The sequence below is a fragment of the Chroicocephalus ridibundus genome, chromosome 6 (assembly GCF_963924245.1).
Source record: "Chroicocephalus ridibundus chromosome 6, bChrRid1.1, whole genome shotgun sequence".
NCBI lineage: Eukaryota > Metazoa > Chordata > Aves > Charadriiformes > Laridae > Chroicocephalus > Chroicocephalus ridibundus.
The window spans coordinates 13,978,728-13,993,697 of record NC_086289.1 but is presented as its reverse complement, the minus strand read 5'-3'; the positions used below and the strand labels follow the sequence as shown (position 1 = coordinate 13,993,697).

The 14,970-nt window shown below is 41.8% G+C and overlaps 1 protein-coding gene across 4 annotated transcripts in view; it reads right to left on the bottom strand.

Annotated features, from left to right (window-relative positions):
* Window positions 1-260: 260 nt before the first annotated feature.
* Window positions 261-14,970, bottom strand: part of STN1 (STN1 subunit of CST complex) — a 48,887-nt gene continuing 34,177 nt past the window's right edge. For all 4 annotated transcript variants that reach the window (XM_063339326.1, XM_063339327.1, XM_063339329.1 and 1 more), the window contains exons 8-10: window positions 12,044-12,166; window positions 11,465-11,537; window positions 261-7,350 (exon numbers count right to left, since the gene is read on the bottom strand). In XM_063339326.1, the coding sequence (XP_063195396.1) occupies window positions 7,193-7,350; window positions 11,465-11,537; window positions 12,044-12,166 (354 nt within the window). In that variant the 3' untranslated portion in view covers window positions 261-7,192. The remainder of the gene's footprint in view (window positions 7,351-11,464; window positions 11,538-12,043; window positions 12,167-14,970) is intronic.

The following is a 14,970-nucleotide window of genomic DNA, read 5'->3' as shown; positions in this document are numbered from 1 at the left end:
CACCTGCTGCCTGTTCTGAAACAGATGTCTAAAGCATCCTTAGGCAATTACTTCTTAGCCTTTTTCAATGGGACTGATTTCAAACATTGTGCTAAATCCTCCTCCCTCTGCTTCCTCTGTATTTCTCATCCTTTCCTACGTTCAGAGTTCCAACAAAAACTCCTCTCTGTATCAGTTTGCTCCTGTTATGTTTGTCCTGGATCACTGTACTCACAGAAGGACAAAGAAGGAGACTATAAGTTCAAGAGACTTTATTGGGGAAAAGACGACAAGGTGAGGGAAGAAAACAATGAGAGAGTATTAGTCAGCAGTAGAGGCAGCAGTTTCAGAACACCAGCTGGCTTGTTACAGCTCTGGGTTTTTTTGTGGACATTACGGCAACGTAGAGTTTTACATGCACGCAAGGACAACGCCTGTGTTCTCAATATGAGTGACTTAATTTTGGCAATAAGAGAAAAACCGAACTCCAAGCACTCCTTTTGTTTCCCTACTGCCTTGTGTACCTGGCCAAGAAGAGCACGTTAGAATCAGTAGGCCTGCAGGGCTTGCACGACTCTGTTGTTGAGGAAGACATTTGAGGGAACCGATTCCTCCCTCCTATTTCCAAATGTCACCATAATATTTGGATGAGGTCTCCATTCCTGCAAGGATCCATGAACTTCTCAGACCAGTAACAGACTTGGCACATGCTTCATTTAATGATATTGGCTGTTTGGCACTGACAAAGACTTGCAATTTATCTTACCTTGTTCACAGCAGAGGTGGGATGACTTTCTCCTCTCTGCTTTACTTTTAACTTGGGGAAATTAAAAAGAACAACGAACTAGATGTCTTGGCCTAAATTTCCTATGGAAGCAGTGGTTCAGCTGCAGCCACCCCTCCAGTTTTTAAGCAAGATGAGCAGATGTTTTGGCCTTTACATGCTTGCAGATTCCCAGCTTGTTCATCCCAAACTAAGGTGGCAGAAAGCTCCAGTTCTAGCTGGTAGGGAAGGAGCGTTCATTCTTCCAATCAATAACAAAAAGCAAGCTAAAACAAGAGCTGTAGGACATGTTGTGCCAGGTTAATTGGCACTGTACTGTTCAGTGGTTCAACACTTGCTGAAAATCGTTCCTTTAGGTTATTTCTTTCACTAGCAAATTCCTGGTTATATTGCGTTCAGGCAATCTTGTTAATCTGGGCTGGTTTCAACTTGTAAATTACCGTGACTAGATTAGTATAGTCTCCATTGCACATTTAAAAGACATTAGTGGGAACAGGCTGGTGGCATCCCTAACAATCAGTTACTCAACTTTGTACCCTGATGTAGATGCTGTAACTTTACCAGATTTTAACAGTTTGATTTGCAGTTTCCCCTCTTGAATGTCTGCCTTGGGGTGATCTCTGCACGAAAACTTCAGGAAAAACAGTCTGGTCATTTCTTAAGAGAGCATTGCAGAACAAGTACTTCTTGTGGCAGCTGAAGTTACAAAAAATGGGTTCCTTGAGACTGTCTTGTGTGTGGTTTCCCTAGTGTTCTATGACTGAGTTTCTTCCTTCCCCTTAGTGGAGGCACTAATTTGGGCTTCCCTCTTCTATCAGTGCATCTGTTTTCTAAAAATGTGCAAGACCATAGAGCTCGTTCACACCTCTTAACAAGCCAACAGATTATAAAGTCACTTGGGATGGTGAGACAGAAGCAGCTGACAAATGCCCAGACACACATTGTAATCACATCAGAGTATAATCGCACTTTGTCAGAAAAAAAACGGCTTAAAGGAGACACACAAACTAAAAGTCCACATCAACTTTATGGATCATGCCTGCAATGAAACCTGTGCAAGGACATGCAAGTGGCAGGGAGAGGCAGATGGCTTCTCTTGCCACTTGCGCTTGCTCAGGTTTGGGCAAGACACAAGAGTTTTATTTTTTAATTATATTTATTTTTCACTTGGATACCTGCAAGAAAACCACAACTAGAACCTTTGAGGGTGCTGCTGGATCTTTGGGAGGGTGGGGTGGACAAAGAGTTATTTTTCTGAAATTGCAGCTCTTTCCTGCTGCAAACTACATGGTGAAGAAAACTCAAGACTGAAAAGGATGATATCTGCCTCTGTCAGTGTCTAGACAAGGAGCGAAGCACAGCCTGCTGGAATGGGACAGGCCGTTAAAGTGCCAGGTCAGCTAGACAGGGGGATTATACCGAAGCTTTCAATTGTCAGATGCTTACAAGGATATTTGAATTAGGAAAGAAAAAGGGAATAAAGTAGAGAGGAAGGAAAGTTGTCTGGGATGTGTGGTGCAGAGATGAACCATAAGACTGTGAATGACATGAAGGGCCTGAGAAATGACAATTAGAGGAGAGAGTGGAGAGCAGAAATAGATGAAAGAAATTAGGGGGAAAGCCTCCATGCCTGACAGGGCATACTGCTGGGAATGAAACCCAAAATCCCTGACTCAGCATTTCCCTGCTGCCAACAAACATCCACAAAAATGTTTCTATAATGCTGGGGCTCCTGGACGATGGTAACCAATTATTATAACTATTCTTTTATCTCTGCGGTTGAACTTTTGTTTGCTCGCTAGCCTGTCGGGGTGGGGCAGGAGGGCTGGAGACTGTGCTGAAAGATGGCAATAAAGAATGTAGCACCGCACTGACAGGAAGTTTCAAAATTCAGGTTGCCCATGGGATCTGAACTTGCTCCCTTCCCATTTAGAGGTAAGTACAAAGATAAAAATCTTTGCTAGGCACATCTTTTTCCCCACAGGATCGGCTTACTCCCAAAGTAAACCAAACTGCATTTCTTTGACAAGCAGATTCTCAGTACTTTGTCTCATAACTCTCCATGCGGCTCCATGCCTCACTGGCTGCTCACCGATTAATTCTCATTCTGAATAATGAATTAGCAACTCCTATTTATGGTGTTCATCATTGGAATACACAAGTATGGACAGATCCACAAAAGTAAGAGCTTTCAGTCATATAGCCAGTCTAAATTTTTCATTTGTTAGTTTGAAAAAAAAGCTTCATTTCCCAGGTTACTTGTGTAAAATACATACCCTCATGGGTACAAATTTACAATCCAAAGACTTGAGAACAAGAAGACTCAGAACTCATTTATCTGGATTTCTGTTTTTAAAAAGTCACTTAAGAAGCCGTAAGAGGAAACAGGATTCCAGGAAAAAATATTTGGTACAAATAAAAACAAGGAGACTATCATCGCGTCATAGGACCTGGAGAGCAAAAATACAAGACAGGCAAAGCTATATGAATGGGAAGAGCCGGAAAAAGATAAAGCTCTTTGCAAAAGCAGGGCTTGGACTAGAACGAAATCCTACTGCAGGATCTATCCATTCATCCACTCCCACAGAGTTCTTCCCTAACAGCTCTCACAAATAGATCTCTAGAGCTTTTAATGACTAACATTAAGAAAAATTGAGGGAACCATATTATACCCAGTTTACAAAAGAAGGAAACTGAGGCATGAAGCAACCTGATCTCTTCTCCCTCCTAAGCAGATAGCAGGGACTGAAGGTAGAGTTGTTCCTTCATTTCCTCACCAGAAAAGCAATCACCTTCCATTTTGCTAGAATGGAATATTAAGTTTTCTTTGTAATTTTTGTTCTCAGGCGCTGCATTTCTATGGAAACATACCTTTTTAAGGTAACAAAAAAATGCTGCCTGCTTTTAAAAAACTCCATTTTACTTACCCGCCTTTTACTGCCGTAACTGTTTCTATGGAAACTGGAACTGGCCATGAAGCAGTCCTACAACATGAATTCTCACTTGTCAGTTTTACATTAAAGTGCCACCCTCAACGTCCTTTAATAAACCAGTAATAATTGTGTTGCCTAACAAGTTTTCAAATTAAACAAAACAAGAAAGCGCGCTTTCACTGAATGTTCCGCACAATATTTTGTAGGTGTGGTCTAGGTCTAAGAATTTTAACAGTCTGCATGATATGACTCTCTTGGTTAAGGATATGATCTTTAAACAGAGAGACAGTTTATTAGCAGTAAAAGCCCTAGTGTGTGTAGACAGACTTACATAAAGGTGACTTATACCAATATGGGTATGTCTAGACTGCTGTCACAGAAGCATACTGTAGAGATACTGAGGAAATGGGTAAATCAACCTACAGTGAGCCCTGTGCTCCCACAGCTAGCTGGGGTACTTCTGTGCAGGCATATGCATACGCTATTCCCTGTAGGTACAAGAGAGGGAATGCACTCAACCAGAGTAAGTGTTTGTCTGTGTTGGGTGGCTAGCATGGAAAAAATAAAGCATGCAAGCTTGAGGCACAACTGTTCTGTACAGTTCTTCAGAATAACAATCTGTGTAACAAATCTAGGCTCCTCCATTGATTTTACTTTAACCTTCCACTCTTGTAAAAACTGTAGGCTCCCTTATGTTCATTCCTATTTCCCTGACTTAACTCTAGTGAGAAAAATCCCTTTTTTCTGTTCTTGGGGAGCAATTTCCAACAGAATGCACCCTCGATGACAAGAGTCCTGCACTGCCAGCAAGGAACAACTTAAAACTTCTAAGGACAGGTTTGGGTTTTTTTTCCCCCACAGTCACTTATCCATCTTTCCAAGATGAATTCTTCCTAACCTCATCTCTGATGCTTTGCAGTTCGTCAATGCTTTTAAATTGCAACAGGGGCAGAACAAAGAGGGAAGATAGTTTGTGTCTGCATCAACCTCCAATGCATAGAAAACAGGTGGCATGAGGTTTTAGGCAGACTTTACACACAGAAACGTATCTAAAACACAGGAAGTGCAGCATCGAAGATGGAGGCAACAGAACACATTAGATGCTGTGTGTATGACTATCCAAGCTGTAAAGGACAAAGATGTAATCCTATTTTGGTATGAATTTTAGAGAGATCCTAAAGAGCAATATGATCTCCACACTATCTTTTCCTCCAAGATTCAGCTGTGCAGAGCTCCTTCCAAAACTCACCCAGCCTACACACTTGGATTACACCCTCAGGAGAACCAGAGTCTTTCTCTCTTCTAACCTGAGAGAGGAGATCACCTTTCCTACTGAGCTAGCAGTGTTCTTTTAACCCTTTCCCAGCAAAATCAGTTTCTGCCAATATAGGACTTTTCAAGAAAATGGCCAAGTCAGTCTCTTAAATTAGATGCCGTGCTCTTCCATATGGTCCAAGATACCACATACTTTCCTTTAAAATAACCTCAAATTCATGCCAAGTAGGTGACTTGCCCGTAATCAAACACTAATATATGGTTAACTCCTGATACGATTCTGAATTTAGGAATCGATACTCCAAAAGACAGCCTTTGTTTTTAAGCATTACTTCAAACTTATCAGTAATCAGAGCAGGAATCTGAGAAGCTATCTCCCCTGTGGCCAACCAGACCATTTTGTAGGCATAAAGTTGCAATTCCCCTCAGTACCACTTCACTCAGAATCTGGACTCCTTTCCCTGCTTTCTAGAGACGTTGGGGGGGGGGGGCAGGAACAGGGGAAGACTTCTACAATTCTTTCTTAATCCTCCTCTTCTCTTATTTCCTTCTGCACAGGGACATCCTTTCACATGTTCAGGCCCATATTAAGATCTGACTAGAAGGTACCCAACTCAAAACAGAGCAGCAACACTAGGAGTAGGGCAGCCTGCAGGGAAACCAACTATTAAGCCCTACAGCAAGTAGGTAATTTACAGCAAAGGAATGATTCATGCATAGTTCTCCACTATGGACAAGCACACCATCTCTTTAAAGCCAGTTTTCCACAGGCCTCTGGATGCAAATGCCAAATATTTTGTCATGCTTTTCTCTTAGCCTATACCTCACTGCAGCCAGGGCTTGGAATGAGGCATATAATATAACAACAAACCAGAGACCTGGCACACGTGGGGCTACTCACTGGCTTTCCTCATGCATATCGTTTATTTTCCCCTGCTATGTCAATCCTTATAGGGCTTTACCACTACATCTGCCTCCTGGGAGTCTGCTATTTCAACTGTTACAGGGAAGCTGCAGAGGAAAGAGGACGGATGCATTCAATCCTTTCTATTCTTTTTAAGTTAAACGTCCCACCTCCACACTATTAATTAAATAGATTAATTAAACAGACAAGCCCTTGCAGTGGCAAGCCCTCTCTAAGGATAAATATTGAACAGCTCCAGGCTTTGAACTGTGGCACGTAACAGAGTCCTGATTATTCCAGATCAAACGTCTTGCATGGTAACTTTGTTTAGGCTAATGTTATTTCATCGATGTCTTGTGTTCCTCTGCAACCACAGATAGGGATAGTATTTTTCGCCAAAGTTGACAAGAAACAGAAGACACAAAAGGCAACAGGGAGCACAGAGATTACAAAGGGTCTTGCTGGCTTTCATATTTTCTTTTCCAAAGCATCTGACCTACAGTTTACCATTTGTGATGTAGGAAGCAATTTAAAAATAAACAGAAAAATGGTGGCTGTTTCTGAGAATTCTAGTCTGAACAGAATCCACAACAGAATATGTCAGTAGTGCACACAGTAGCCAGGGGAAGCCAGCCACGCTTGACAAGCGGTGGGCAAGGTTGCAGGATAGGGAAAGGATGCAGGACCCCATTCCTGAATATTACTTTTCATAGAAAGGTGAGGACTGCTTTAGTAGTGGGAAAGCTGTGCACGTTCAGGAATACATATTTACAGACATTGGTACACTAACGCGGCCAGGAAGGACAGGCAAATCTTTTGAACGTTTGCTTGCACGTCGTTTCTCTAACTGTTATAAAGTATACATAAAAAGAAAGATCCATAGCTATTACCATATGGAAAGATCACAAGATCAGTCTTTAAGGCAGAAAAACAAGTCCTGATGTGACCACTGCTGTAAACAGCGCTCTTTAGCAGTGACTTTTCTTTAGGGCTCACTGGATGTAAATGCGAGGACAACCACGTCACATCTTACTGCAGAGAAGCAGCCCAGTTTCTTTTCCAGCTCCCCTGCTGTATTCGGATATCCAGAATCAGCTTGATACAACTTTCACAAGGAATAGCAAGGAAGTCAGCAAGAATATTAAAACTCGTATTTGGACAACTTCTCAGGAGCTGGGCAAAAACAGCATTTGGAAAATCAGAATGCTTTTTTTTCCCCCCATCTAGATCATACCAGGTAACAGCAGCTTTTCAGGGTCACACAACCACTCCTTCTTCCATCCTTTATCCTGAATGGACCAAAACGATCTCATCTCTTTAAAAAGCCATGTAATACCCTTCCATAGTACTGACAACATCACTGTTACTCTCCAGCAGTTCCAAGACACGGTGCATCACCACTTCAGCCAGAGAGGGGTTGTAGCTCTGCCGAACGCAGCTCAGAACATGAAGGAAATGGCAACCTTTTTCAGCATCTGCAGAAAGAAAGGAAAATGCAGCCAGGCATGGAGGTAAGACTTCAATCTAACTGCCTCTTTTTAATGATTGTAATCCAGATTAGTCATGAAAAAAACCACAGCTGTCGCAGAGGAAGAATGCCCTAGGTACTGAAGCAGAGATGCGTGTATTCAGAGGGAAGAGATCCAAGTCTGTGCCTACCGTTCTCCAATTATCAACTGTTCCCACTGACTTTTCTGGGAAGTGTCAGGGCTGTAACACTAGTAATGAAGGTGAAAGATAATCAGTCTTGCAAACTCTAATATACAGGGCTCGTTCAGTACAACCTGATGATAAGGTTAATAAATTAAGGGTACCTCCACTGCCCACCTATGCAAGACATCCAGTTTCTGCAACTGCAGAAGAAACCAAATGAAAATCCTTTTGCTCACACCCAACTTCAAAAACGTCTAGAACAGAAGGAAGGTCCGTGGCCAGGACCTGTAACTGCTTGCCCAATGCTGGCATCTTGTGGAAAAACTGCTACAGCGCAACTTCCAGAGACTTGAAACCTAGCACTGCATTCCCATTCCCAGCACTTCAGACTGACTACTCAGACAATTACGGGAGTAGAAAGTCACAGAACTTCAGTATCAAATTTTATCTCCTCTTAAGAAGAATGAACTCTGAAAATGTACAAGAGAACAGAAGTGTTAAAATAATCCCCTTTCCTAGAGGACAAGCCAGCGAAAAAGGTCCTTAATGGCTGCAGTATTGTGTGCAGCTACTGTGTGCCTGGTGGAGCCATCATTTGATGCTCAGCTGTCCCGCTCAACGTTTCCCCCAAGAGACCCTGCAAACCCACTAATCACCAGTGCTGCAGGCTCCCAGTCTCCCCAAGTACTGAACTCCACAACAGATTTCGTTCTCTCCTCTATAGCTAAGAGTGGAAAACTAGCATAAATGAGACACATCAGCACAAATGACTTTCCTCCTCCTCAGCCTTCAACTCACATGATATAAGATAAGTTTGATAAGGGTACTGAAAAATTTCCATGGGCCAGGGAGATGCCTGCATTTTGTTGTTGCTGCCTTTGGTTTTATTTTTGCCAATCTCAACTCTAGAATCAGATGAGCCCAGAACTGCCTTAGAAGCTGCTGAGAAAAGCCACTGGTAGATAGGAGGCAATGCTGAGTACTGGTAAATAAACAGTTCAGCCTATTACACTGTGATTCAGGCAAAGGTATCTCTTTAGAAGTCAGCGATCCAGTGTGATGAAAAACCTTTGTGGCTGGTAGGCAAAAAGGCATCCACCACCCTAGGACGGCTAAGTGGAGAGAACAGAACAATGCCTCTACCTGGTCATAGTGACTGTTGTTGCAAACAAAGTAGGTAGCTGCATTTTGCATTAGTCATAGGTTTATCATAAGAAGGTCAAAGTGCCCATCCCTGATCTACAGTAACTTAGCTTAAGTCTCAATGAATTAGATTAGTGACTCAAGTGTTACCCAACAGTACAGTACATACTTTCCTCCTAGATGCTGGTAGAAAGTGTCATTTTGGGATAGCTGCAGGTGTGTACAATCATTAAGTAACCCAGAAACACTCCTAGTCTACGACCCAACTTTGAGGGAATACACTCCTTGCAATGAAGTGGTGCTCTTTCATCGACATACAAGTTCTAACTTTTCTCTACCAGCTGAGGTAAGCCAGGCTGTGATTCACTTTCTTGCCTGACTACCAATACCAGAGAGGACAGAGTTATAGAAAAACTGCCATTTGCCCACTGTGGACATCTCACACAGGGTCTATTTTGACATATTAAATTTAACTTTGAGAGGTTCTGGGTTTTTTTTCCTTTTTACTATTAGCCTCATCTGACCCTAAAACCAGAGCAAATGTGTCAAAAAAAAAAACCCAACCAAACCGAACAAATCTGGACTGAGTCTACCATTTTGCAGTTCAGTCTGGAGTCAAAATGTATTGTCATCTTTGTCTGGCTTCTAGGTAGACCCACAGTGGCCTCGCATGAGGCCATTTAAGATCAGGCTGTTTAGAATTACAATTGGAGCCAAGGACTAGGATTGTCATGTAGGCGTATTAAAGATCAGGGTTTGTGGAGCTCTGACTAGGCATGCTGAGGATTTTTTTTATTTATACAATAGTTCCAGGCAGCTGGGCTGGGCCTGAGAATGTGTCACAACTAAAGCAATGGGGTGAGGCATTGCCTTGAAAAGTGGCAGAGAAGTACCTCAATGGATGGAAGAGTTTGATTTATCATAAACCAGTCTTTCTGTCATGGAAGATTAACATTACTCTTGAAGGAAAATGGGTAGAGATTTCTTGCAACAAACAAGCAAAAGCCCTTGAGGTATTACCATGTTATTTTCTCATGAGCCTGCTTACTAGTCAAGGCCAAGTGGGTGGCTAAGGCTGCCATCCCACCAGCAGAGGGGGTCCGACGGTTACACTGAGCTCTGCACTCTTGCATCATTCAGTGACAACAAAATATAGGCACCCTGTTGGTTTTGATAAAAGCTTCTTGGCTTTCCTTCTCAAATTCTTCTATTACCAGTGACCAGGATATTGAAACGGTCCTTCTGAAAACTAGCAGAGAAAGATACACTGACCTGGAAATTGTCCTCTTTACAACAGGAAACTAAATAGGTGGAAAGCTTCAACAAGAGGCTCTATAAAGCAGTTGCTATTTTTAACCTGCTCAGTATGGAAATGATGGCTTTGAGGACTCCAGAGTCTTCAAAGTTTTTTTCTGTGACTGATCTAAGGGTTTCTGTCTTTTGTTGACTCCTCCTGGCTCCTCTCACAGAGCACTGAGAGTACTTAACCAGTGTGATAATGCACAAGAGGGGAGTTAAACACCAGGCAGTCACTCAGCGCCCTGTGTCAACTATATATATATTCTGGCCCTTATAGTGGCACAATTGAAAAAAAAAAAAAAAAAACCAAAAAAAAAAAACCCAGGTTCACAGGAGAACTAGCTGATGTATAAAATAGGCAGAGGGATGATTTGTCTTTTACAGACAAGATGTTTGTATTTGTTAATTGGATAAACAACAATGAAATAATGTGATATGTTGCACTGAAACAACCTCAGGCAAATGAGCCCATCTTCACCTGCGTGCCCAGTAATATCTACTCCCTCCATCCCCCAAAGTTACAGAACTTTTACCTCCACCTACAAACCCTGTCTACAATTGTACCACTGCTTAAGGTAGCCAGTTCACTGGCTTTTCACTTCACTTAAGTGAAAACTTCACTTAGCCTTTTTCACTGCAGGATAACTACCATATGCCAGGTCCTACAAGCACTATTGTAGTTATGATAGTATAAGGATAGGAGCAATTTAAGACTATATGCCTTATGTTCTAGTCAGTCATTTATTTTGTACTTAAAGTGCGTTCTACCCCAAAAATAGCTGCACTCCAGCAGCAAGTGATCCCTGCTGACACATTCTGCCCAAAGAATTGAAAGAAACTCTGTCGAAATGTACCTGTGTAATTAGCAGACATTCAAGTCAAGCACAAGCTATCACTATGGCAATAAGACACAATAGGCTTGAGGGACAGGGATAACTCAGAAGCCGCACCAGGGACATTATTTGAAAAGAAGTGGATTTTGTTAGACTGAAATCCCTACCTGCAAAGAACAACCACCTGAGGTCTACCTGAGCTTAAAATCTACAGACAATATCCTACTGACTTGAGGAAGTTTTATTATTGACTTAATGGAGGCAGGGATTTCACCTTTCTGTACGGTCAGCCTTGTGTCAACTCCCCCATAGAAACTGAACTAGCAAGATTTGCTACTTATCCAGAGTGCAAAACAACAGCTGATTTGGTTCCTCCCAAAATCTAAGTATTCTCAAAAGATATAGATCTAAGATAATGGCTGTTTATTTCAGATTTGAGAAGTTTGCTTCCTGCTGGGCACACCTGCTCTTTCTCTCTCCATGCTCACAGGAAGCTGCTCTTGCACTCCTGCCTTTAGCTATACTGATTAGCTACACTAGCAACTTAGCTCTGAGTTCAAGGGTAAGGACAAGAAGCATACCTAACACAGCAGCAGCAGGAGATATTGTCATCAGTATATCAGCACCAGCTTATCAGAGCCCTGACCACATTGCTACTTACGCCTGGGTTTTCGACAGTCTTCTTTAATCACATCAAGGGTCACTTTAAGCAACTCCTTATCATGGTCAGTCACCTGGAGAAAACAGAAGAAACTGGAAATACGTATCAGTCTATTTCACAGTAGATGGCATGACTGTTGAAAAGCAATCTAAGGCCATGCTGTATTCTAAAGTAACACTATCATAACTACAGTCTGCGTTATATACTGCCTCCAAGATTAATAATGAATGTTACATTTTCAACCCACTTCAATAAAGAGAACTGTCCCAGGTCCCAGCTCTCAGTGTGCTCCGCTGTATCAGCACACAGTTTGGCAAGCCAGTGAACACAGACTGCGCTTGGAACAGCAGCAGTGCTTAAGTCTAGTGCTGGGTTACAAAAAGAACAAGTCAGTGGGTGATACAGAGGTAAAAGCAACAGTGAAGTAAGCTGCAGATAAGACTTTTGAGTAAACAGACAGCACTTGGACGTCCAGCTTCTCTTTCTGAAACATTTCTATTTCTGAAACGTTTCTACTATTTCTATTGACTATGAAAGTCATACCCCGAACTTGTTTGCAAACACAGCTCAGCTCCTTACATGGTATAAGTCCTTAGAGCTACTAGGTTTCTGGAAAACCACCCCTTTTTCTTGTAGCATCCTTATTGCTTCCTTAAAAACACTGTGAATCCTTTTGGAACTGGAGTCCTTTTTTGACTTAACCTGTATGGGAAGAAAGGAATAAAACAGATGGTGAGAAATCTCAGCTCAACTAAAGTTACCAGCAAAAGCTCCATATGCTTTCAAGAGCAAGAGGACTTCAGGTGATTTTGTTACACATTTTTCTTCATTTAGTAATTCACAAATCATATCTGTTACGTATGAACTAACCAACACACCTAAGCTTTAAAAAAACAACGCTAAAACAAACATACATCAGAAGCTTGTGCTATTCTTAAGGAACTACAATGTCCTAACTGCCTTCTTTCTAGGTACTGAGAACTCTCTTTTGAAACAGGCTTGTGATGCTCACAGAGCATTTGACTGTTTAGCTAATCAAGCTTTACTCATATTCAGAGTTTTCCTAGTAATAAGAGTAGCAAGATAGAGAGATCAGTGCTTTGTCAGGAAGACTCCAAGTGCTGGGGATTGGATTCCCATCTCCTCATTTTGAAACTGAAGCAGTGTCCAAGGAAAAGGAAGAAACCGGCAAGAACAGTATTTGTTTCTTGTCCCCTTAGTTTCCATATATTTGCACACATTCTGGTCACAGTCTCAAGAGCTTCTTCACAGCCTAACGGAAGGAAAGGATAAAGAGCATGCAAAAAATTAAGACAGGCATACAAGATAAGGGAACAAAGGATTCCATTTTGAGGGCAGGTGGTAAACAAGTCTCTTGTGAAAGGAGAACAACATGCCTAGAAGTCCATAACTGAGGAGGTTATTTAGAACAAAGAGTTATGTGTTCAGGAGTCATCTAGCAGATTACTAAGGAAGGAAGGGGAGAAAAAAAAGTCAGGGAAAAGCAGGATTTATTTGGAAGTAGAGCAGAGCCAAGACAGTGGAATGACAGCTAGGGAAATGGAAGGAAATAAAGAATCACTTGTGGAGCAGAGAAAGTATGGGTAGATAAGAGCAAGACCATGACTTACTCTTCTCCATCTCTATCTGTCCTACTGTGTCCTTCAACCTCACATTTATCTACACAGACTGCTCTAATTCCCCAATTGCTGTTTCCTCATCTGTTGTGAGCGGACTGTTCTCCCTGTGGCTTCCTTTGAGAACAGAGCTAAACTGATGCCCACAAACCAACATGTGATAACTAGAACCACACCAGAGCAACCAAAGCAAGACTTGCCAAGCCATTTCTTCAACTATCACTGTAAACGCTCCCATCCTGTCCTAAACAAAAGTATCAGACTTCACATATCCTACTACACTCACCAGACTCACAGAAGCCTTGGGAATGAAACAGGCAACTGCCATATACCCAAAGGAATTCACACGAATATGTGAAACAGACACCACATTAGCCATGGAAGAATATCTTTTCAACAAAACATTCATTCGATCCATTGGCAAGTCTTAAGTGAAATTGTCTGCTTCTAACCCTGGAAGCTGATACGCCTAATTGGGAATAGTTCAGAGCTCCAATAGGGGCATTAGCGTTAGCATGCATCACAAGTTTCTTCATCCCCTTTCTCCAGCTAATCCTCAATATTTCACCAGACCATAATCACATATCTATCTCTCTGTGCAACAGCCAACTATCTTTTTCCTCTCAAATCGACAGTCAAAAATAATTGCCTAATAGTTCAAGATAATTAACATACAACAATGGTTATTACTCTCAGTTCAGTTTTCTCCTTCTGTTCCAGACTGAAGGACTTCAGTGTCTGAATGTTTGTCTGTCCCCCTGTCCACCATGGATGTATCAGTTTGGATAACAACAGACACTGCTTCTAACTACAAACTTGACCATACATCCAGTCACCATTCCAGTCACAGCGTTAATACTATCATATTTCTCTTTATAGTCCCTCTTCTGATAAACTGAAGAAACAAACATAAAACATAGCAGGAAGGGTTAAGTGAAGAGTGAATATTTTCTCATGGAAAAGCATATTCTCAGAGCCATATGTAAAATGAAGAGACTTTGCCGCTCACTCAAAGGCAGTAATAAATCCTCAAAAATCTAAGAAACTGCTAGCAAAGCAACAACCTCAAGACTCTGATCAATTTTTAATGTGAAAGCAAACATTTGGGGAGGAAAAAAAAAGATAAAAATATCTCCAAAGAAGCACGCTAATTATTCAGTTTGGCTTAACACTGAGATCCCGTCAGAAAAGGGAGATAATTAAAAACAGACTCTGCGTGAACTGACACACAGCTCAGCCTGGATGGATACTGAAACAGAATCACTAAGAATGCAAGGGATTTGACAGAACGAAGGCAGAGAGGCAGGCTTGGGAACGAGAAAATAAGCAAGCAGCTGCTACGTATCAGCACCCTCTCATACGTGCTGCAGAGTACAAGGGAAAGGGGTTCCATGGCAGAAGGACTGTTCCTGAAGAACAAAATGAGGGCTCTCGCCCTCTTCAGGGGCTTTAACATTATCCTGAAATGACAGGAAAAGTTTGGGGTTTTTTCCTAGTGTGCTCTAGAACATGCTTCCTCCTCTCTGAGTAAAGCAACAATTCAGGAGTTTCTTTGTGAGCACAATCTAAAATTACTTAACCGGTTCTTTTGGTCCACACGAAGTATCTCCAGCATCTCATCCTGCAAATTCACAAGTCAATAGTACTTCTTCCCCATACCTTATCATTTTCTTTTATGCCAAACCAGGCCCTTAGTTTCCTCTGGACATGGATCTCACCTCAGAGCCAATGTATACCTAAGCTTGTGATTTAGTCTACTGAGCAGAAATCTACAGGAGACTGAAACACGGGGCTATACAAAGAGGGAAGAAATCTAGGACTATGAAATCCTGTGTGATTTCACATCCCTACTTTTCTTTCAGGAGGAGA